General features: G+C 38.2%; 1 protein-coding gene across 1 annotated transcript in view; it reads left to right on the top strand.

Annotated features, from left to right (window-relative positions):
- Positions 1–24,385, top strand: part of ZNF385C (zinc finger protein 385C) — a 133,327-nt gene that overhangs the window by 63,184 nt on the left and 45,758 nt on the right. Inside the window, 1 exon segment of the mRNA XM_053717873.1 lies at positions 24,182–24,338. Within this exon segment, the coding sequence (XP_053573848.1) occupies positions 24,182–24,338 (157 nt within the window).

The following is a 24,385-nucleotide window of genomic DNA, read 5'->3' as shown; positions in this document are numbered from 1 at the left end:
ACACCCCGATGGAAGCATAATTCACCAAGACCAAAGTTTGTATTAAAGCAGGGCTGGTGAAGTTTTACCTCAGTGGTGTGTCTACAAATAATTCTATTGGCCACATCTTGTTAGAAGCTATGCTTAATTAATTATGGATCAAACTACATCAAATTGTTAACTCTTATGTAAGACATTATCCACTGCTACAATTTCTACAGGGGTATCAATATAAGTTTTACATCTTTTTTATTATGTTGTCACAGCTTGTTTCATTACATCAGCAACACCCAAGTCCTAAAAGTAACTCTTTAGAGCTTGATTTATCAATCCATGGCGGACAGGAGTGTACATATTCACCCCTGTCCGCCTGAGCTCTCCTCTGGCAGGCAGCAATCTGCTTCCTGAATTTAACATTGCACACAAGCTCTCCTTTGCGCTCATGTGCAACACTACGCACAGCCAATCACAAGTGGGCTGGAGCTGTTCATCTCCCCGGTTGGAAGAGACTTGGGAGATTGAAATATACCTGGGTGGATTCAGAAGCTGCTGATTGGTGGCTGCACATAAATGTCTCGTGTTATTGACTTTCAGCTCCCAGTAGAGCATTACTGCTCATTCAACAAAGAATAGCAAGAGAATTAAGAAATTAAAATTAAATTAAGTTGGAAAGTTTAAAATTCTATGATCTATCTGAATAATGAAAGAAAGATTTTTATTTTTAGTTCCTTTAATGTCTAAGAGGCAAAACATGCAGCTTCCAGAAGAGAATTTTTTTTTTTCCCAGAAACTGCATCGTTTATTTATTTTTTTCCTTCAAATATTTTTAAGCATAAATCCAATGTCACTTTCGAATGATTGTTTTCAAATAAAGTATCAGAGTAAGTTCAATATTTAGACTGTTTTCTGTAAAATGTAAAAATTGGTCAAGGGCGGTATTTTAGCAATTAAACAATGCATTGCAAAAAATCTTTTAGAATACTATTGTTAGGAACATTTACAGGCTTTTGCAACTTCAAAGCAATCCAGGCATACATGTACTGCAAACTTTATATATATATATATATATATAATCTTTTAACTTTGTCTCCCAGGCCTAGACTGAGCATAGGGCATACAGGACACACCAGTTGCATAAGCTCCGCCCAGTCACCAGCATTATTATTTGTGCATGATGCTTTGCCTCTGACTAGCTTGCTGTGTCTTTGGGTCATGTTAGGATGTCTGTTTGTGTTATTTTTTTCTGAAAGTGCAGTTTAGTGCTCATATGCCTGTTATTTTAAGTGACAGTAATTACACAGGATAAAGAGAAATAAGCACTTATTATTTATTTAAATATGAAGGTCAATAGCTTCTGGGGGGAGGTTATGTTTCACTTTTTTTCTATTTAATAAAAAACAGTTTACAAAATACAGAGACTGAAGGTTACAAACTTTAAATGTTTTGTAAATCAAACTAGTAGATTATACTTGCCAAGTATGATGTGTGGTTAAATAACATAATGGGGGGGGGGCTGCTGCCTGGGTCTATTTCTCATCCCAGTCTGGCCTTGTTGTCTCCTTTGCAGTGGCAGTTCAGAGGCAACCTTTAAAAAAAGCTTGTGCACTTTTATAAGCAGCTGTAAATCACTGGGTAGCATAGACTTATGTGCTCAAGTGCACCCCATGCTCTATGGGAGGGAATGGGAAATAACAGTTTATAGATGTAAGTACATGAAAAGCAGGCAAAATGAATAATGATGGCCCATTAAATGTACTTAGAAGAGTTCCCTCATTAACTACCAATACAATTATAGATTGTTCCTCTGAACAAAAAGGAGATTCTAAGCATAGAACACAGCACATAAAAGCTTGGTAGCCCCCAACCAGCTCTTCAGTATGTAAAAGAAAAAGCAGAACAAAACCAGCTTAAAGGGACATTATACACTAGATTTCTTTGCATAAATGTTTTGTAGATGATCCATTTTTAAGTTTTGCTTATTTTTAAATAACATTGTACTGATTTTCAGACTCCTAACCAAGCCCCAAAGTTTTAGATGCATACTAATGTCTACAAACTTTTGATTGCTTCTGTTTGTATAATGGGTCTTTTCATATATAGGAGAAGGGGGTTCTGCTCACAGCCCCTTTCACTGGGTGTCTCAGCATAATCTCATCAACAGTGCTAAATTTGGAGCTTCTACATAATTTTTTAAAAAGGTTTTACACTGATTTTTAGATCAGTGTCTGTGCATATTATTCTTTATAGTAGTGTCTATTACATGCAATTATATGAAAATTGGTGTATACTGTCCCTTTAAACAATGATGCTTGCCATTAGTATAAGCACTTCATCACAAATAGGAAATATTTTAATGGAGTGTCCAGCAATCAAATTAGTCAAGGGCACTGTCCACCTTATGACAGAGGCCCAGCCATATGGCTAATAATAACATAAATACCGGTATTAACTTGTTTACACTACAGACAGATAAATAATAGCCCTCAGTAACGTATACAAATTCTGTAATTCTTTACCAGTGTCAATTATGTTATTGTTCTAAGACAGGAACATGTATGTCAGCAAAAATACTTTATGTGACAACATGTAAATCCTGTTTGGTGTTTAAATAACATTACCTCAGGCTCTAAACTGAAATTATTGTACCCATCAATTTCCTCCACTTTCTATATATCTTCTCTTTGTGCGATAAAATTGGTGTTTGATATTTTGCTGTAGCCGCGTGATTTCTTTTCCATCAGGGAGGTTTTTGATAAATAGCCTCATTTTGTTTCAAGTGACAGTGTGATTAATGTAACCTGTCCGTCATGGCTTCTGACAATTAAAAATAAATAATTACCTGTCAATGTCAACACTATCCCCACCCCCTCCTAAGGAACCATACTGCCTTGTAACATAGGTCATCTGGCTCTGCACTGCCTTTAAAGGGACAGTTTGGTCAAAATTGAAATGCACGTAGAAGAATTATAGCTTTAGCTAGAAATATATTTACAATATACATGTATTTACCAAAATGCTTCTAGTAAAAGTTATCACTGTTAGTGTGTTAGGATTTGTCTCTGCAAGTGCATGTGAAGCATAGCTAGATATTCTTAGTGTGCCAGCATTGTAAAGTCTGCAGCTGCTCAGAGAGGCAGTGGGGACTTGTATCATGTCAACATTTATGCAAATTGAGTCATTACCAGATGATACAAGCACCATAGGCTCTCTATGCAAGTGGTGGGTTTAATGTTAGTGCACAGAGCATACTTAAATAGATCTAAATAAATCTGATTTAATAAACAATGTGTTATTCTTGATTATAGATAAATTGTTGGTCTTTGAATAGATGGTTGTATGTACATATATATCTACATATATGTGTATATATATATATGTATGTGTACAATGTTGTGTTTACAAAATATGCAATAATTAATTGATCGATTAATTATACTGGAAATGCATAGATGTGGATGGGAAGAACAATCAACTTGCTGCTAGTAAAACGCCTACCAGTGGACGGGATAACCCTTTCTAGGAAATCCCTTAAAACAATAGTTGCAATGTTCACAGAAAAAACACCTTTCTGGGATCTCTGGATTACAGAGATAAACAAAATAAACAACCAACCACGATCTTGGATTTTCAATGTCCCAGTGATATAATGCTGCTGAATGGTGTGATATACGATAAGGGGTTTGTTTGAGACAGTTCTGAGTAAGACAGATATGCAAAAAAAAAAAGGTCTCTATAACACTATTCAGAAATAGTCAAGTAAGTAATATCTATCCCAAAGGGGTCTGTATGTACTACTTACAAAAAGTACCCTTAATCATATGAGGTGAGTGTGAAGCACGATTAGGATGGTACTGTAAGGATGACTCGTTTCCTCGGTCTTGATCAAAAAGCCTTGCTCTGTCTCCGTAGTTTTCATGTAGAAATCCCTCTAGTTAAGGTTCTGGTAGTCGTCCCCAAAAAGAAGGCAAAGAATCCACTTGTAGATATTCACCTCAGTCGATGACCCAGTGTCTTGTCTGTCTTATTACGCCACTGCCAGGTCTGCTGACTATGCAAAAGCTCTTGTCTAATGACAGTCTTCAATGATTCTAGTGGTAACTGCCCTCTCAGAATCTGCTTTTCTTGATTGAAGGACACAGCTTTGTGAGTACACATGAGAACCACCTGAAGACTGTTATTGGGGACGACTACCAACTGGCGCAGTATCCCTACCAGTATACTTCTTTTACATATATATATATATATATGTATGTATATATATGTATGTATATATATGTATATATATATATGTATGTATATATATATATATGTGTGTATATATATGTATGTATATATATATGTATGTATATATATATATATATATATATATATATATATATGTATGTATATGTATGTATATATATATATATGTATGTATATATATGTATGTATATATATATATATATATCAAAATAACAAGAGTATTGCATTGAGCAATGATACTTTTTTATCGGACTAACTATACATTTATAAGATGACAAGTTTTCGGAAGAGTGTCTTCCTTTTTCAAGTCTGAAGCAATACTGACCAATTTGATGGAATTTACAGATTATATCTTAAAAAACAGGCTAAAAAGACAAAGTGTTACAGAGGTTTGAATGCAGGGGGATAAATATACCGTATTTATTCGAGTATAACGCGCACTCGTGTATAACGCGCACCCCTAATTTTCGATTAAAAATCGGTATAAAATTTTGTTTCACACCAAGCATTGTAATTGACAAAAAAACGTTGTTGAACACGTGTGGCCATGATAAAAATCATTTATTGACAACGTAAACTGGTATAAACACAATACCGAAATAAAATTACCGGTAACAATATTTATTTAAAATCCTTCAAAGTCAGATTCATTATCAGATACACTAAAGAGTTGTTCCCATTCTTCTCGAGTTAATTTTTCATCAGTGTCCCAGTTGGCAGGAACATCTGTTTCTCCAGTTTCCTCGCTTTCTTCTGAGTCTGAATTCCACAGCAGGTCGTCTTCTGTGCCGTCCATTTTATTGCTGATGCCTGTCTTCAAAAAACTCTTGATGATCATTTCTTTTGGTATGTCTTCCCATGATGTTTTAACCCAGGATGTCACGAGAGATAGGCCAGGTTTCTTGAGGTTTCCTTTTGCAGTCAATTCTTTGTCATCGGATTTCATCCAGGTAATCCACTTTTCCCTGACTCTGTCTTTGAAGGGTTTGTTTAAAACGACATCTAGTGGCTGAAGAATAGAGGTTAGTCCACCTGGAATCACAGCTTGAAATGTTTTTAGACTTTTCAGTTTGTCCTTCACAGTGTCTGTCAGGTGTGAGCGGAACTGGTCCCATACAAGCATGGATTTCTTCAGTAGTGCGCCTGGTCTAGTATTCCAAACTTTATTTAACCATAAAATGATGCCCTTTTCATCCATCCATCCTTTAGGATGACAATGGATCACGACACCTGGTGGAAATTTAACTCCTTTTGGAATAGTCTTTCTTTTAAAAATCAACATTGGTTTAAGTTTAAAACCGTCTGCCATACAGGATAACACAACGGTAAAATGAGTTTTCTCATGGCCTGTGGTTCTAATCTGGACTGTGTGCTTCCCTTTGCTGTCAATTGTCCTGTTGCCTGGTAGGTCAAAACACATGGGGGTCTCATCCATATTGCCTATCTGTGAAAGTTCAAAATTAATCTGCTTGTGTTGGTTGATTATAAAGGTATGAAATGAAGCGATCTTCTCTTCTAAATCATTAGGCAGCTTCTGTGCTATCTTTGTTCTCTGGCGTATTGCAAGTCCATGCCTTTTCATAAACTTTTGTGTCCATCCATTAGAGCCTTTGAAGTTTGAATCTTTGCAAAACTTTTGGGCTTGAAGTCTAACGTGGAGTGATGTGACGATGTACCCACTACTTCTTTGGTCAATGATCCATTCATAAAGTTCCTTCTCCATGTCTGGGTACATGGCTTGTCTCCCTCGTTGTGCTTTTTTTGTTTTATTCATATCTTTCAGGACGACTTTCTGTTTTCTCCATTCTCTAACATTCGTCTCTGGTACAGTGAATTCTCGGCTAGCTGCTCGATTTCCGTGAATTTCAGCATGATCAACAACTTTGAGCTTGAATGAAGCGTCATATGCAGAACGTTTTCTCTTGATACCCTGAGTTGCCATTTTTTCTTCGCCCTCACGTACAGTGAGCGGCTGCAGCCCGGAAAAGGCGCAGTGCGAACTCACAATTCGCCTGCGCCCTCAATGGACCAGCCGCCACTGCCACCCCACCCCAGCCCTCGTTTATAACGCGCACCCAAAATTTGATTTCTTTTTTTGGTAGAAAATTTTGCGCGTTATACTCGAATAAATACGGTAGATATCACAGAATTTGCTCAGACACCAAGGACCGTGACATACACCTCATCACACTGTCCCAATCATTCAGAGAAAAAGGTTACAAAACAAGGGTTATAAACAAACAAATGACCTCTGACTTAATACCCCACGTAAACACTTGCTACAATACAGGGAGAAGAAAAACATATTGCGTAGCCCACTAGTTGTCAAATATAACCCTACTGTAGAAGGAATACGAAAAATCATAAAAGACTTACAGTCACTACTCTTAGAGGATCCTACACTCAAAAAAATCTTTCCAAAACCCCCTATCCTGGCACTCAGACAACCACCCAACCTAAAACAGAAACTGGTCCACAGAAAGCTACCCCTTGATAAAAAGAACAGCCAAAATGGAACCAAGTGCTGCAACAAAGCTCTCTGCAAACTATGGCCTAGATTTGGAGTTTGGCGGTAGCCGTGAAAACCAGCGTTAGAGGCTCCTAACGCTGGTTTTAGGCTACCGCCGGTATTTGGAGTCAGTCAAAAAAGGGTCTAACACTCACTTTTCAGCCGCGACTTTTCCATACCGCAGATCCCCTTACGTCAATTGGGTATCCTATCTTTTCAATGGGATCTTTCTAACTCCGGTATTTAGAGTCGTGGCTGAAGTGAGCGTTAGAAATCTAACGACAAAACTCCAGCCGCAGAAAAAAGTCAGTAGTTAAGAGCTTTCTGGGCTAACGCCGGTTCATAAAGCTCTTAACTACTGTGCTCTAAAGTACACTAACACCCATAAACTACCTATGTACCCCTAAACCGAGGTCCCCCCACATCGCCGCCACTCGATTAAATTTTTTTAACCCCTAATCTGCCGACCGCCACCTACGTTATACTTATGTACCCCTAATCTGCTGCCCCTAACACCGCCGACCCCTATATTATATTTATTAACCCCTAACCTGCCCCCCACAACGTCGCGCCAGCTACCTACAATAATTAACCCCAATCGGATTGAACTTGATTCTGATTGGCTGATTCCATCAGCCAATCAGAATATTCCTACCTTAATTCCGATTGGCTGATAGAATCCTATCAGCCAATCGGAATTCAAGGGACGCCATCTTGGATGATGTCATTTAAAGGAACCGTCATTCGGCGAGTAGGCGTCAGGAGAAGAGGATGTTCCGCGTCGGATGGAAGATGATGGCTCCCGAAGAAAGAAGATTGAAGATGCCGTTGATAGAAGACTTCAGCCGGATCATGGACCTCTTCAGCTCCCGCTTGGATGAAGACTTCAGCCGGATCATGGACCTCTTCAGCTCCCGCTTGGATGATGACTTCAGCCGGATCATGGACCTCTTCAGCCCCCCGCTTGGGCTTGGATCAGGACATCGGAGGAGCTCTTCTGGATCGATCGGTGAACCTGGTATGGTGAAGATAAGGTAGGAAGATCTTCAGGGGCTTAGTGTTAGGTTTATTTAAGGGGGGTTTGGGTTAGATTAGGGGTATGTGGGTGGTGGGTTGTAATGTTGGGGGGGGGGGTATTGTATGTGTTTTTTTTACAGGCAAAAGAGCTGAATTCTTTGGGGCATGCCCCGCAAAGGGCCCTGTTCAGGGCTGGTAAGGTAAAAGAGCTTTGAACTTTAGTAATTTAGAATAGGGTAGGCCTTTTTTTTTATTTTGGGGGTCTTTGTTATTTTATTAGGGGGCTTAGAGTAGGTGTAATTAGTTTAAAATTGTTGTAATATTTTTCTGATGTTTGTAAATATTTTTTTATTTTTTGTAACTTACTTCTTTTTTATTTTTTGTACTTTAGTTAGTTTATTTCATTGTATTTATTTGTAGATATTGTATTTAATTAATGTATTGATAGTGTAGTGTTAGGTTTAATTGTAGGTAATTGTAGGTATTTTATTTAATTAATTTATTGATAGTGTAGTGTTAGGTTTAATTGTAACTTAGGTTAGGATTTATTTTACAGGTAATTTTGTAATTATTTTAACTATTTTAGCTATTGTACCTGGTTAAAATAAATACAAAGTTACCTGTAAAATACATATAAATCCTAAAATAGCTATAATATAAATATAATTTATATTGTAGCTATATTAGGATTTATTTTACAGGTAAGTATTTAGCTTTAAATAGGAATAATTTATTTAATAAGAGTTAATTAATTTCGTTAGATGTAAATTATATTTAACTTAGGGGGGTGTTAGTGTTAGGGTTAGACTTAGCTTTAGGGGTTAATACATTTATTAGAATAGCGGTGAGCTCCAGTCGGCAGATTAGGGGTTAATGTTTGAAGTTAGGTGTCGGCGATGTTAGGGAGGGCAGATTAGGGGTTAATACTATTTATTATAGGGTTAGTGAGGCGGATTAGGGGTTAATAACTTTATAATAATAGCGGTGCGGTCCGCTCGGCAGATTAGGGGTTAATAAGTGTAGGCAGGTGGAGGCGACGTTGTGGGGGGCAGATTAGGGGTTAATAAATATAATATAGGGGTCGGCGGTGTTAGGGGCAGCAGATTAGGGGTACATAGGGATAATGTAAGTAGCGGCGGTTTACGGAGCGGCAGATTAGGGGTTAAAAATAATATACAGGGGTCAGCGATAGCGGGGGGCGGCAGAATAGGGGTTAATAAGTGTAAGGTTAGGGGTGTTTAGACTCGGGGTACATGTTAGGGTGTTAGGTGCAGACGTAGGAAGTGTTTCCCCATAGACAACAATGGGGCTGCGTTAGGAGCTGAACGCGGCTTTTTTGCAGGTGTTAGGTTTTTTTTCAGCTCAAACAGCCCCATTGTTTTCTATGGGGGAATCGTGCACGAGCACGTTTTTGAGGCTGGCCGCATCCGTAAGCAACTCTGGTATCGAGAGTTGCAGTGGCGTTAAATATGCTGTACGCTCCTTTTTTGGAGCCTAACGCAGCCATTCTGTGGACTCTCAATACCAGAGTTATTTTAAAGGTGCGGCCAGAAAAAAGCCAGTATTAGCTACGCGGGTCGTTACCGACAAAACTCTAAATCTAGCCGTATGTCAACACATTTGTGAAAGCAACACAGCTAATCACAAGAAAAAATCCTATAACATTAAAGGGGCATATTCATGTATATCTGCAAATGTGGTATACATGATACATTGCACTGCATGTGAAGTGGGATGTTATATTGGAGAAACAAGCCAAAAACTGCACCTTCGGGTGAACTTACACAGACACTCAATCAAAAACCACTGTGAAACCAAATACTGTACCCCTGTTGGTCACCATTTCACCCAACCTGACCACTCCATCCAAAACCTCAAAATCAAGATTCTCAAAGGCAACTTCAAAAACACTGTGGAAAGACAAACCTTTGAAATGAAAATGATAATGCACTTCAACTTGCTAAATTCTGGACTAAATGTGGACTCTGGTTTCTTAACCCAATATCAAATTTCTTTGTAATGTACTTTCATATACTGTAGTCAACTACATTGTATATTCCACACTCTCTATGCATAGGTACACAGGTAAGCCTATGTCCACACTTTTGTCAATAATATTATCCCCCTTTTTTTTCTTTCTTTCCTTTCTCCTTTTTTGACTAGTTTATATTCCCCTGTATACCCAGTTTCCCATCTTTATTCATATGGATGTTGATATATAACTTTGTCAGTTTATGTTGTGTGTATTACCATATTTTTTCCCGTGCCTGTAATTTTTTACTGACAGTATCTGTCTGTCTCCTAAACCCCCATCATGATTTTTACAACACCCCTCCTCCCCCTGCATTCAGACCTCTGTAACAGTTTGTCTTTTTAGCCTGTGTTTTAAGATATAGGCATCTATTTATCAAGCTGTCAACTTACCTGTATTCAACGGCACCAATACGCTCGCCTAAGATCGCCTAACATCGCTGCCACGGACCTGAATACGCTCTCCAAAATTATCAAAAAGCTGTCAAGTACGGTGCGATGAGCAGCGGACTGTTGTTAACTAACAGTCATCGATCTCGCTGCTCTTCGGCTTTTTCCCAGCTTTATTTGTACCCTGTCACTAAACACCCACACTATACTATACTGTTTACCCCCTATACCGCTGCTCCCGGAGCCCACCGCAACTAAATAAACTTATTAACCCCTAAACCGCCGCTCCCGAAGCCCACCACAACTCTAATAAATGTATTAACCCCTAAACCGCCGCTCCCGGACCCCGCCACAACTAAATAAAGTGTTTAACCCCTAAACCACCACTCCCGGAGCCCACCGCCACCTACATTATACTTATTAATCCCTAATCTGCCCCCCCTACACCACCGCCACCTACATTATATTTATTAACCCCTAATCTGCCCCCCTACACCGCCGACACCTACCTACATTTATTAACCCCTAAACCTAAGTCTAACCCTAACACCCCCTAACATAAATATAATTTAAATACATCTAAATAAATATTCCTAGCATTAAATAAATTATTCCTATTTAAAACTAAATACTTACCTATAAAATAAACCCTAAGCTAGCTACAATATAACTAATAGTTACATTGTAGCTATCTTAGGGTTTATTTTTATTTTACAGGCAACTTTGTATTTATTTTAACTAGGTACAATAGTTACTAAATAGTTATTAACTATTTAATAACTACCTAGTTAAAATAAATACAAAGTTACCTGTAAAAAAAAACCTAACCTAAGTTACAATTACACCTAACACTACACTATAATTAAATTAATTCCCTAAATTAACTACAATTAAATACAATTAAATAAAATTAAAAATAAAAGTACAAAAAAAACAAACACTAAATTACAGAAAATAATAAATAAATTACAAGATTTTTAAACTAATTACACCTAATCTAATCCCCCTAACAAAATAAAAAAGACCCCCCCAAAATAAAAAAAGCCCTACCCTACACTAATTTACAAATAGCCCTAAAAAAAGCCATTTGCTGGGCATTGCCCCAAAGTAATCAGCTCTTTTACCTGTAAAAAAAATACAAACCCCCCCCAACATTAGAACCCACCACCCACACAACCAACCCTACTCTAAAACCCACCCAATACCCCCTTAAAAAAACCTAACACTAACCCCTTGAAGATCACCCTACTGTGAGACGTCTTCACCCAACCGGGCCAAAGTCCTCTACGAAGTGGTCCTCCAGATGGGCAGAAGTCTTCATCCAAGCCAGGTAGAAGAGGTCCTCCAGACGGGCAGAAGTCTTCATCCATCCGGCGCGGAGCGGGTCCATCTTCAAGACATCTGACGCGGAGCATCCTCTTCATCCGGAGTCTTCTTGAACAATGACGGGTCCTTTAAGTGACGTCATCCAAGAATTCTATCAGCCAATCGAAATTAAGGTAGGAAAAATCCTATTGGTTGATGCAATCAGCCAATAGGATTGAACATCAATCTTATTGGCTGTTCCAATCAGCCAATAGAATGCGAGCTCAATCCTATTGGCTGATTGGATCAGCCAATAGGATTGAAGTTCAATTTATTGGCTGATTGCATCAACCAATAGGATTTTTCCTACCTTAAATCCGATTGGCTGATAGAATTCTATCAGCCAATCGGAATTGAAGGGACGCCATCTTGGATGACGTCACTTAAAGGACCCGTCATTGTTCAAGAAGACTCCAGATGAAGAGGATGCTCCGCGTCAGATGTCTTGAAGATGGACCCGCTCTGCGCCGGATGGATGAAGATAGAAGATGCCGTCTGGATGAAGACTTCTGCCCGTCTGGAGGACCTCTTCTGCCCAGCTTTTTTTTTAAGGGGGGATTGGGTGGGTTTTAGAGTATGGTTGGTTGTGTGGGTGGTGGGTTTTAATGTTGGGGGGTTGTATTTTTTTTTTACAGGTAAAAGAGCTGATTACTTTGGGGCAATGCCCCGCAAAAGGCCCTTTTAAGGGCTATTTGTAATTTAGTGTATGGTAGGGCTTTTTTTTTATTTTGGGGGGCTTTTTTATTTTGTTAGGGGGATTAGATTAGGTGTAATTAGTTTAAAAATCTTGTAATTTTTTTGATTATTTTCTGTAATTTAGTGGGGGGGAGGGTTTTGTACTTTAGATAATTTTATTTAATTGTATTTAATTGTAGTTAATTTAGGGAATTAATTCAATTATAGTGTAGTGTTAGGTGTAATTGTAACTTAGGTTAGGTTTTATTTTACAGGTAACTGTATTTATTTTAACTAGGAAGTTATTAAATAGTTAATAACTATTTAGTAACTATTGTACCTAGTTAAAATAAATACAAACTTGCCTTTAAAATAAAAATAAACCCTAAGATAGATCCAATGTAACTATTAGTTATATTGTAGCTAGCTTAGGGTTTATTTTATAGGTAAGTATTTAGTTTTAAATAGAAATAATTTATTTAATGCTAGGAATATTTATTTAGATTTATTTAAATTATATTTAAGTTAGGGGGTGTTAGGGTTAGACTTAGGTTTAGGGGTTAATAAATTTAATATAGTGGCGGCGGTGTAGGGGGGCAGATTAGAGGTTAATAAATATAATGTAGGTGGTGGCGGTGTAGGGGGGCAGATTAGGGGTTAATACATTTTATATAGTGGCAGCGGTGTAGGGGGGGCAGATTAGGGGTTAATAAATTTAATATAGTGGCGGCGGTGTAGGGGGGGCAGATTAGGGGTTAATAAATATAATGTAGGTGGCGGTGGGCTCCGGGAGCAGCGGTTTAGGGGTTAAACACTTTATTTAGTTGCGGCGGGGGTCCATGAGCGGCAGTTTAGGGGTTAATTAGTTCATTACAGTGGCGGTGGGCTCCGGGAGCGGCGGTTTAGGGGTTAATAAGTATAATGTAGGTGGCGGCGGTGTAGGGGGAGGCAGATGTTAGGGTGTTTGGTGTAAACGTTCCCATAGGAATCAATGGGATATCGGGCAGCAGCGAACATAAGCTTTCGCTGCTTTCAGACTCCCATTGATTCCTATGGCATCCACCGCCTCCAGGGCGGCGGATTGAAAACCAGGTACGCTGGCCCGAAATAGTACCGAGCGTACCTGGTAGACATTTGATAACTAGCAAAAGTAGTCAGATAGTGCCGAATTTGCATTCGGAACATCTGTAATGACGTAAGCATCGATCTGTGTCAGACTGAGTCCAGCGGATCGTATGTTACGTCACAAAATTCTACTTTTGCCGGTCTGTAGGGTTTGATAACTAAGGGGAATCAGGCTCGCCACAAATACGCTGCGGAATTCCAGCGTATTTACGGTTGACGGCTTGATAAATAGATGCCATAATCTGTAAATTCCCTCAAATTGGTCAGTATTGCTTCAGACTTGAAAAAGGAAGACACTCTTCCGAAAGCTTGTCATTTAAAAATGTATAGTTAGTCCAATAAAAAAGTATCATTGGTCAATGCAATACTCTTGTTATTTTGATATCTAAATCCCTGGACTGACACGGCTACTCCAATCAACGTATATATATATATATATATATATATATATATATATATATATATATATATATATATATATATATATATATATATATATATTGTTTAGTTTGCGAGCGTCGGGTTTTGCTCTTGCGCAAACAATTTCAACTTGCAATATGTGCGGTCCATGTAAAAAACTTACTTCCAATGGTGTTTGCAATTGAGCTCAAGCGCTAAATAGCGTGCCACTTGTAATCAGAGCCATCATTTTTTTTAGCAATGTTGTACACTGCTATCATAGAGTATTAAAGACATGTGCATGTTCCTGAGCCTATCTAGCGTTGTTCTTAAACAAAAGATGCAAAAGGAACAAGGGGTTAACTATGACTGGCAGTGGCAGCTGAAGCTTACCATCTACCAGGTATCATTAAACTGGTCATGTTGCACATCTACCAAATCAATGTTATCTGTCTAATTCATTATTCAGTGCAATGTCTTTGCTGCTGTAGATACAATGACAACAATAATGCATGCAGGTCTTTCTGCATCAGGCAGGCATATAAGATCATTGGCCTCGATCACATACTTGACATGCACAAAAACCAGCGTCGCCATTTTTTTTTGCAAATCGCACAATCACAAACCCGGCACAGCACACAAGTTACGTGCGTAGATTTTACACGGCGTGCACAGTTTTCACTCCCATAGGCTAACAAAACTAGCGTCTGTATCACGAAGGCAGTGCATGAACTTAAGCGTGCAGAATGGATACATTTTACAACAGTTTCAGGTCGCCACACATAGACCAGCGCAGCAACCCTTGTGCACAGTAAAAAAAAACAGTTTAAGTCCCTGGAAGGCTCAACAAACACCTAACGCATGCGCACTTACATACATTTTAGCCGCACATATCAAACATTTAACCCTTGCATGGCCACTTAATAAATCAAACCAGTATCCGCCCTCTGCAAGTGTGTCAAACAGGTACCAACCAATCACAACCAAGCACTCAGCCTATCACACAGTATAAAAAAAAATATTAAATGTGTCAGGTGTATGAAAATAAAAGTGTGGTGTATGTGTAGATCTATGGATGCAATGTGTGCAATATGTTCATATGTGTCTTAGTTTTTTACTACTCTTCAATCCAATACTAACTCACTCTACAGCTCCGGTGTTTGCTCCTCTCTCTCGCTATTTCTATACCTCTGCTCCTGGGCCCTGTGTTGTAGCTCACGAACAATCCAAACACAGGCAAAAAATGGCGGTTTGCATGGGTTTATATATGGGTTTTGAATGGCGTTTTGACGTGTCGGTTTATTAATTGGTTTCAGTTTGAACTTTTAGGTGTGAACTGTGAAGTCAACACAAACACTCCTACTCGTGCAATAGACTAGTGTAATGTACTGGCGACGCCATAAACATGTAGTTGTGCACATTTCTAAACGTTGCCAGTATATCATATGGTGACGTGTGTTATATGATTCACCCGATGTGCGAGGTGAACTTACGGGGGACGTGGGTTTCAGCAATTTCGCTGAAACTTACGGTAACTTATGTGATTGCGGCCAGTGTGGGTAAAGCATATTATATTTAAAGGGACAGTCTACACCATAATTTCTATTGTTTAAAAAGATAGATAATACCTTTATTACCCATTCCCTAGTTTTGCATAATCAACACAGTTATATAAATACATCTTTTACCTCTGTGATTATATTGTATCCAAGCCTCTGCAAACTGACCCCTTATTTTAGTCCATTTTAGCCAATCAGAGCACAGTGTTATCTATATGACACACATGAACTAACACCCTCTAGTGGTGAAAAACTGTCAAAATGCCCTGAAAGAAGAGGCGGCCTTCAAGGGCTTAGAAATTAGCATATGAACCTCCTAGGTTTAGCTTTCAACTAAGAATACCAAGAGAACAAAGCAAAATTGATGATAAAAGTAAATTGGAAAATTGTTTAAAATTACATTCTCTATATGAAGCATGGAAGTTTATTTTAGACTAGACTTAGAGCTAGATTACGAGTGGAGCACAAATTAGTGCTCCTGCTCGCAAGTTAACTTCTCTGGGCAAAGGTTTTTGCGTGCGACGGCTTGTGCTCGTATTATGAGTAGAAAATAAAATTTGCTTGCGCATGAACGCTAACCTGTCGCACACAAAAAGTAGAACTTTAACGTATTCTTCCATAGGCTTCAATGGAGTGTGAAAAGTGGAAAAATCATACTTGCACGTAAACCCAATCGTGTTTAACCAAGTGTGCTAACCTGACATGAAATATGAATATTTCACATTCCAATGTTCTTCACATAGAATATGTTCTATTTATTCTTAAATAAATATTTATTTATTTATATAAAACTGATGATTTTCTTAGTAAAATATATATATTTATACCTATAAAAACATTTATATATATACTGTGTATATATATATATATAAATATACAGTAACTATATATATATATATATATATATATATATAAATTTCTATTTTAAAATACTTTAAGAATACTTACAACATATTCCCCTATGTGAAGAAGATTGACTTGTGAAATATTTACACTAAATAAATATGGAAACACTTTATTAAATATGAATATTGCATAAATATGATTTTTCATGTTTTCAGCTACTTGACTGCAAAGGGGTCCAATGCATTTATATATGTCTATATATGTATACATATATATTTATGTGTTTATATGTGTATATATGTTTGTAAATTCATATATACACATATAAATATATATGTACACACATTTAAACATATACTGTATATACATAAATATACATATTTATACATGTGTATGATGTATCTCTATGATAAAGCTCTTTGTAGCTCTTTTTTTCCTAACACCTGAGAGCTCATATCTTTGAGCCCTTATAACTTTGTATGCAATTTTTTTTTAATTAGAATTTTTTTTATGAGTATAACTGTACAATGTATTTTTTATGTGTTTTGTGAAACTTTTTAGTCAAGCGTAACAGTTAACCATGGTTCTGAAGTTGCGCTAACCCGAAGCACGTTAAATTCAATTGCGCTCAAACCAATTAGTTTACTTTTAACTTGTAATATGCGCGCTACTTATCGCTTGCACGCAACAGCACGCCACTTGTCATCTAGTCCTTAGTGTGTTTAAAGCACTGTGTACAGACTAAAGGAAGACAGTACAACTCCAATAAGCTATTGTAAGAGGATAGAGCTCTGGAAAAAAAACTATTAATTAGCAGCCCTTGTACTTTGTAATACAATGGATTTCTATTGAATATATCAGAGAAAGAAAGGCATTCAGTTTATGAAATTACATTTATAATGTCAGTATAATTGTGCAGGCAACTTTAACATTACATTGGAAATCATCTTACTATTGCCTTTGTGTTTATTAATTGTTTCTTGAGGCTGCTAGTACTCACTACCTATTTGGGTATTTTTCATCTAAGTTTTATTTCACACACTTTACTTATATATTTTTATTAAAACTGGAAAACTTTGAATTATTTCTGTGACATTTAAACACTGTTTGTGCTGTAATGGGCTTCCCAAGCAAGATGAGAACGTGATTTCAGATTTTGTGAGATCCATTATTTACTTCATGGTCATTTATGAATAATTAAAAAAAGGTTATCTGCTTCACAGTCCATTTAAAGGGACTGTAAAATCAAAATTAAACATTTATGATTCAGATACAATTTTGAACAACTTTCTAATTTACTATTATCAAATTTGCTTTGTTCTCTTGGTATTTTCTAATCAAGAGTAAACTTAGGTAGGCTGATGGGAGGGAGCTTAGGAGGGTGCACATGTCTTTAGCAGTCTATAGCAGAAGTATTTGTAGCAATGTACATTGCAATAAACATTGTTGCAAATACAAAAGGGTTACTTACATTGTTAAACTCCCACTTGGGACCCACAGAGCACTGCAGGTCCCAAGCGGAAACTGCTGCTAATCTAATCAGCAGCGCTAGTTGCACAGCTGAGTTGTGCGACAAGCGCAGCTGATTGGATCAGCAGCAGTTTCTGTTCGGGACCAGCAGGGGTAAATCACGTAGAATTACAGTGTAGCGTTAGCTGCTTGTTTACTGTCTCTTTAGCTGCTTGTTTGGATTATGCAGCAAAAGATCATATGATGTAGCATAGAAATTCATGGAATAGGATTTATCTGCTACAGAACCTACGACTGATTTTAATTTAGGGATAACAGTGTTATTAGCTGTTAAATAGGCCTGAAATATTCCATCTGAGGGTGTCATACAAATGTATTGCACTGTGACCAGCAACGTTACCCATGTCATTTAAAGGGACACTGAACCCAAATTTTTTCTTTCGTGATTCAGATAGAGCATGCAATTTTAAGCAACTTTCTAATTTACTCCTATTATCAAATTTTCTTCGTTCTCTTGCTATCTTTAGTTGAAAAAGAAGGCATCTAAGCTTTTTTTTTTTTTTTTTTTTTTTTGGTTCAGTACACCGGACAGCACTTTTTAATTGGTGGATGAATTTATCCACCAATCAGCAAGGACAACCCAGGTTGTTCACCAAAAATGGGCCGGCATCTAAACTTACATTCTTGCATTTCAAATAAAGATACCAAGAGAATAAAAAAAAAATTGATAATAGGAGTAAATTAGAAAGTTGCTTAAAATGTCATGCTCTATCTGAATCACGAAAGAAAAAATGTGGGTTCAGTGTCCCTTTAAACACCAGCATTCTAGGCCACCGGGTTCCCAATTTTCACCAGATTCTACCTCAATAAACTCTCACTAGCTCAACTATACTATTCCACAGATAAATCTCTGTAACACTCAAGAAACCCTGCTCCATGATTCTTGTACCAGTAAATCTACATCCACTCCCCGGCAGAAACTTGCATAACATCTAAACATAAAATCCACTATTAATAACTAACCTCTCCTGAAATAAGTACCTGTTACGTGGCCTCATCTAAAGTCCAGCTAAAGAATTGTCTTTCTTTAGTTCTTCTGATCAGCAAAAAGGCTCCTCATTGTTCCATTCTTTGCCCCTTAACTCAGTCCGGACTTCATAAGGCCGTTGAAATCTAGTATTTTTTCCATTTTTTTTTCCTTCTCTTTTGAAAGTGGTTAGTGTCTGGCAGGGAGAGGTTATAACGGAGTGATTATAAAAATGTGTTTTTTTTGTAAGTGATGCATAGATCATTTTGTGTTTATGAGGGGCATTGTGTAGTTAGGGGTCCTTTGGTTATTAGGGAGGAACCGAGGAGGATTGTTTGTATTGATTAGAGTTAATAGTGGTGGGAACTGAGTCCTAGTTAGTGTTAATTCTAATTTGGGAAGCTGTGACAGTTGTGTTTAGGCTTAATTTATTTATTATAGAACCAAGCATAGGATACTGTCACTGCAAAACTATAGAGCTTATAGGAAATAACTCTTGGTTAATTAGGAGGGCATGTTTTGTGGTTTGAATGTGACCACATGTGATCCACGCATGTCATGACTGGCTTTTCACTACACTGTCTGCAATATGCACCTTAATTGTAATCTAGCTACAGAGTTGGGGGGAAAAAATAGACAAACTTCAGCTGGAGAAGTACTTCAGTTATCTGAACCTCACTGCTGAAAGGCTGTTTAACAAAAGTCTGATTTCCTTTTCATTTCCTTTTATCCTGTAACATCATACTTCGTAAAAATGATCTTTGACTACTTTTTTTCTCTTTGAAATAAGCTTCCTTATGTTAAATCTCTTGATATATGTTGTTGAATCATTTGATATATGATCATTTCATATTCACATTCATGTTTCCTTTAAGGTACAAATAGTAATATAATTTAATGTTATCTTGTGAATTTAGAGAAAAACAAAAGCTCCACTTGTAATATTAGCAATCTTTTTTATTTATGGAGTGAAAAACAATTTCATTGCCATATTGTTTAGGGCAGTGAGTTGCAGACTGTTGGCAGTGAATTGGTTAATACATGTGTATTGCAGAGGACAGGAGAGAGCACAACATACCAGCATTGTCACTGTGCTCGGCAGAGATTCTCCTGCCCACACCCCTCCCTTACCTCATTGTGGCTGAGTCTTATCAGCATCTTGCAGGCTTGCCATCAGTATGCACCTCATTATCTCAACAATAAGTTCCTGTGAATGCAAATAGATTGCCCTCCGGTTGGCCCGAATCTCCCCTAGCTGTACACCGGCTTTACACGACACCCCTCCTCTCTTCCTTCTCTCTGACTTTGCTCCCTTCTTGTATAAACTGCAGCTGCAAATAATGTTACAGCTTCTGTATTTGCCTAACAAGGGGTTCCTGTTTTATCTCTGACATAGAAAACAGAGGGTTTGTTGAAGCATTTGTTTGATGAAGGCCCTTAGCTGTAGGATAGGGCAACTCCCCAAGGACTGAGATTATATGGAAGTCTAATTTGTTATCTTATAGCCCAGAATCCTAGTCCAACGTGTGAACATCAAATTTATACCAAGATAAGAACTGTTTGTGAACACAATTCTCCTTACTGCTGGAAAAGCTTAGAACATAAGTGATGGTACAGTCTAATGTATCACTAAATACTTTATACTCTTTCATGATTATCCTTTAAAGGACAACAATCTGCTGACTAATGCTACTTTTGTATGAAATATGTACAGTAACACAAAACTTTTTTTTTGCTTTGTTTTTGTTCTTTTTTTTTTTTTTTTAAATCTGATGTATTTTATATGAATCTGGTGATGCTGAGGGTGTTGTGGGGTTTCTACTAGGACTACAGCAATCGGACATCAAACATGTTGCGCTGCAATGCTATGGTGGGCAAAATGTCACTGCAGCAATGTCAGTCATGAATATTGCAGTATTGGAAAGTTTGGTTAATGCCCATATCCCATTGGTAACACTTAGGTTGCCCTCACCAAAGTCATGAACTGTAACCCTAACCCCTATCCCTAAACATATCCCCAATCACTTTCTCCTGTAACCCTTACCTATAATGAGACATTTAGAAGCTCTCATGAGGTTGCCCAGGGGCCTTGTTGTAAAAGTGAGATCAGGTTCAAAATTCACTGAGCATCACTTTACCTATCTTTTTCAGGATTTCGGTAGTGGTATCTCACTTAGCAAACGTTAGCCACTCTTAAAGCAATAACTACAAGGGCAACAGAATTGAAAAATGTACGTAAATATTTGTAGTTGTAATATATATGCGCATGACTGTTTTGTTAGGGTAAAGTACTCTTGCTAGATAGAACACAGGTGTCTCCAGGGGTTGGCCGTGAGCGTTGTACTGGGGTGGTTTGAATTTTTCGACCTACACCTCAGCCCAGCATGCTAAATTCATATACTTTATTGTGCATCTTTATTTAAAAAAAAATAATACTAAAAGGGGCTAAAGTTGGCAGGTATGGGGTGTAAGAAAAAAAACGGCACTGAAAAGTGCCTTTACATTGCGGTCTATGGGAACTGTGTGTTCTCAATAAATATATATGGATATTCTTATATTCATATATATATTTACTGCCCATTGCTGCGCGATTTACCCCCTTCACTGAGCTTAGGTTCTGTGCCGTGTATGACGGCATCCGAACGAGGCTCCCATTTGAGCTTATGGAAGCGCACTCTCATAAGAAAAATGCTTCCGTGCAATGTGAATGAGAGGTCACGTTCACATTGCACCCAACTCGTAATAACAGTGCATTCCACTTGTAATCTGGCCCAAAAGGTGCAATAAACACTTATTTTTATATAAAATATTTCGTTTTGCATAATGAAACAACTTTGCAATATATTTACACCATTTATTCTGCCACATTTTTATGTAAATAAGCTCTGAAAATTGAGGATTTTATCAATCTTTTTAAGCAATAAAAATATTGGTGTTGACTGTCCCTTTAAGTGTAAAATAATGTAAAATATAAAGTGTAAATGCAGCAGAACTGTCATGTCATGCAGTGCTATATTGCACTGGGCTTGTCTCTCCTTCACATACAAAAATGTAGGGAACACCCCTTGTAGAAATATAGCAAAGTCTGCCTTTAAGAATTTCACTAGGGATGTTATGTGGAGGGATGCCAAGACACAACTGCTCCTGCTGCAGCTTTTCCTAGGCGCACGGCTGCATGCTGCCGGGATTTAAAGGGGCCGTGTCCCTGATTACTGGAACTCCCACCTGGAGGACTCAGGTATGGGAGTTCCTATAAAGGCTCACTCTGCACTTCACTCTGGGAATTATTGTCTTCCTACCTTGCTCCTGGTTCCTGTAAAGCTAAAGCCTTGTTCCAGTGACTCTAGCATACTTACCTGATACCTGTGTATGCTCAACTTGTTCCAGAGACCAAGCATACATACCTTGTACCAGTGTATGCTCACCTTGTTCCAGAGACCTTGCATACTTACCTGATACCTGTGTATGCTCACCTTATTCAGGGGGCCAAGCATACTTACTTTGCACCTGTGTATGCTCACATGGTTCCTAAAAGCCAAGCAGACTTGCCTGATACCTGTGTATGCTCATCTTGTTCCTGAAGCTGTACCTATCTGGTATCTCGTGACAGTCTCACCAACAGTACCCGCTCGGTTTCCTGTGCCTACTGAGAAACTTGTGTTTGCTTTCCTCTTACCAGCTGTGCCTGCTGTACCTACCTGGTATTCTGTGACAACCTCACCATTTCGTTTACTGCACAATTTAAGCTTCAGTGTCCATTGGACTTTATTACTACAACCTACTTAAGTATTCTGAACTTTGTTTTGGACTTTATTGATCTGCATTGGGCCTATGGTCAAACTTGCTGATTCTGTGATCTTCAATTTGAACCACCAACTGTTCTTTTTTATTACTAATGCTTTCAAAAACACTTTTATTGTTCTGTGTATCTGTTGCTGCATTCTGAGTTCCACACAACTTAACCTCCTCACATGGGCTCTCACAGTGCTGGAGGATCATTTTAAATCATCCAACCTGAGTGGAGAACTTTAGATCATCAGGCCCTGAGAAAGCAGGCGCATAATCAATACCTAGCAAATTCCTGTGGTGACATTTAGCAGTTTCTGATAGTTTCTAGTCATAAGTCTCACTCCTGTAGGAAGGTGTATAGTGCATTACCTGTAATAAATGTATAATATGTAATAAGTTTACTCTATCACAAATACCCCCCAACATTTCTAAACTTCCATGGGTAAACCCATTGGACAATCCCTGTCTATCTTGGGTGATAGGTGACAGTTAAGGTTAATGGTAGTGGAACAGGGCCACTGTTGGGGTTACATGAGATTTTAGGGTCAGATGAGTAACAGTAAGGGTTAACTGTCATCTAAGGGGCTTGGAGTGTAGCAAATAATATTATTAGCAGCGAGGGTGGTGCATAATTGTGTCCTGTGCACTGAGTCTGTCTAATAGCAGTTGTATGTTAGCTAAAGACAGTCTTAAGGTGTTGCTCCAAAACATGTGAAAGCGGGAGCATTGCAGACCTCCACACATAATAGCAAAAGTCACAGGATATTATCTCTGTTATGTTCTAGCAGCTCCCTTAGCAAGTAATAGCCATCATAATTGCTTGGAAGCTGCTGCAGTGCTTTTGCTATTCACCTTTTGAGCAGCTGGAGTGTGATGGCTGACCAACTGCTGTTTATCGCAACAAGGCTGTCTTTATGCCATAGCTCTGTCACTATCAGTAGCAGACAGCGTAAGATGTAGGCCTAAATGTGTTCATATAGTGCTTGATAGCTCTCTTGTAGGTATGTTACACATTCCACAGTCTGCAGCCATCTTGTGTAAGATGAATTCCTCTTCTACTGTGCTAGCGTTGCATTCTTACACGTTTCAATTGCTAGATTGAGAATTATAAGACACATTCTCTACAAAATCTATTATACTCTGAGGTGTACTGTATGTATGTGCTACTTTGCAATAGCAGCCGTCATTTACAATAGCGGATCCCACTTGATCAACATATTCTGAGGCAGAAGTTTTTACAGACAGTTCAGAGTGAGTGTGGTCTGGGGCCACAGCCTGATACATAATGTGGGCAGGCTGGGATTGGGTCTGGGTGCTCTGTGTATGGTGTTAGGGAGTTCCTGAGTAAGATTTGTACATTCCTGTTTCCCCTCGAGTATGAAATCTTGTAATTTGCAATTAGAAGCAGTGCTTTGCTATAAAATGTGGGACCACTGGTACTTATGGAATATGATTTTTTAAATCTCTTTTAGTCTATCTGTTTAGCTCCTTGAGTGCACAAGTGGGCTGCAGCACATCACAGTAGATGCTGTTATCCCTCTCTGGTAGCCATGGGGTTAAAACTTCAAACAATGTACAGGACAGTGCATGGGTGAATACCCCCTACAGCACTAACCAATGAAACATCTAGCTGGCTTTAATGAGATTCTTAGATGTCTGTATGCAAATTAATTTTTTGTTCTATATTTCTCTGAATTATTCTTCCCTCCTGTATCTTATCACTTCTAACTGCACTTTGTACTTTTTTTCTTTCCCCAGAACCAAGCAGAAGCACATTACAAGGGCCACAAACACGCACGTAAGCTCCGAGCCTTGGAGAGCGCAAGGCACAAACAGAAGGCACGGGGTCGGAGCCGGGATAGATCAGCACAGCCACCACTGGACATTAAGAAGCAGACAGTGAACCACCCAGCAGGTAAGGCTTATACACAGCTCATGCAGGTATATGGTGCTAGCTGTGTT

This window comes from Bombina bombina, chromosome 1, assembly GCF_027579735.1.
Source record: "Bombina bombina isolate aBomBom1 chromosome 1, aBomBom1.pri, whole genome shotgun sequence".
Classification (NCBI taxonomy): domain Eukaryota; kingdom Metazoa; phylum Chordata; class Amphibia; order Anura; family Bombinatoridae; genus Bombina; species Bombina bombina.
Note: the sequence above shows the minus strand (reverse complement) of the source record. Positions and strands in the feature narration are given on the sequence as shown.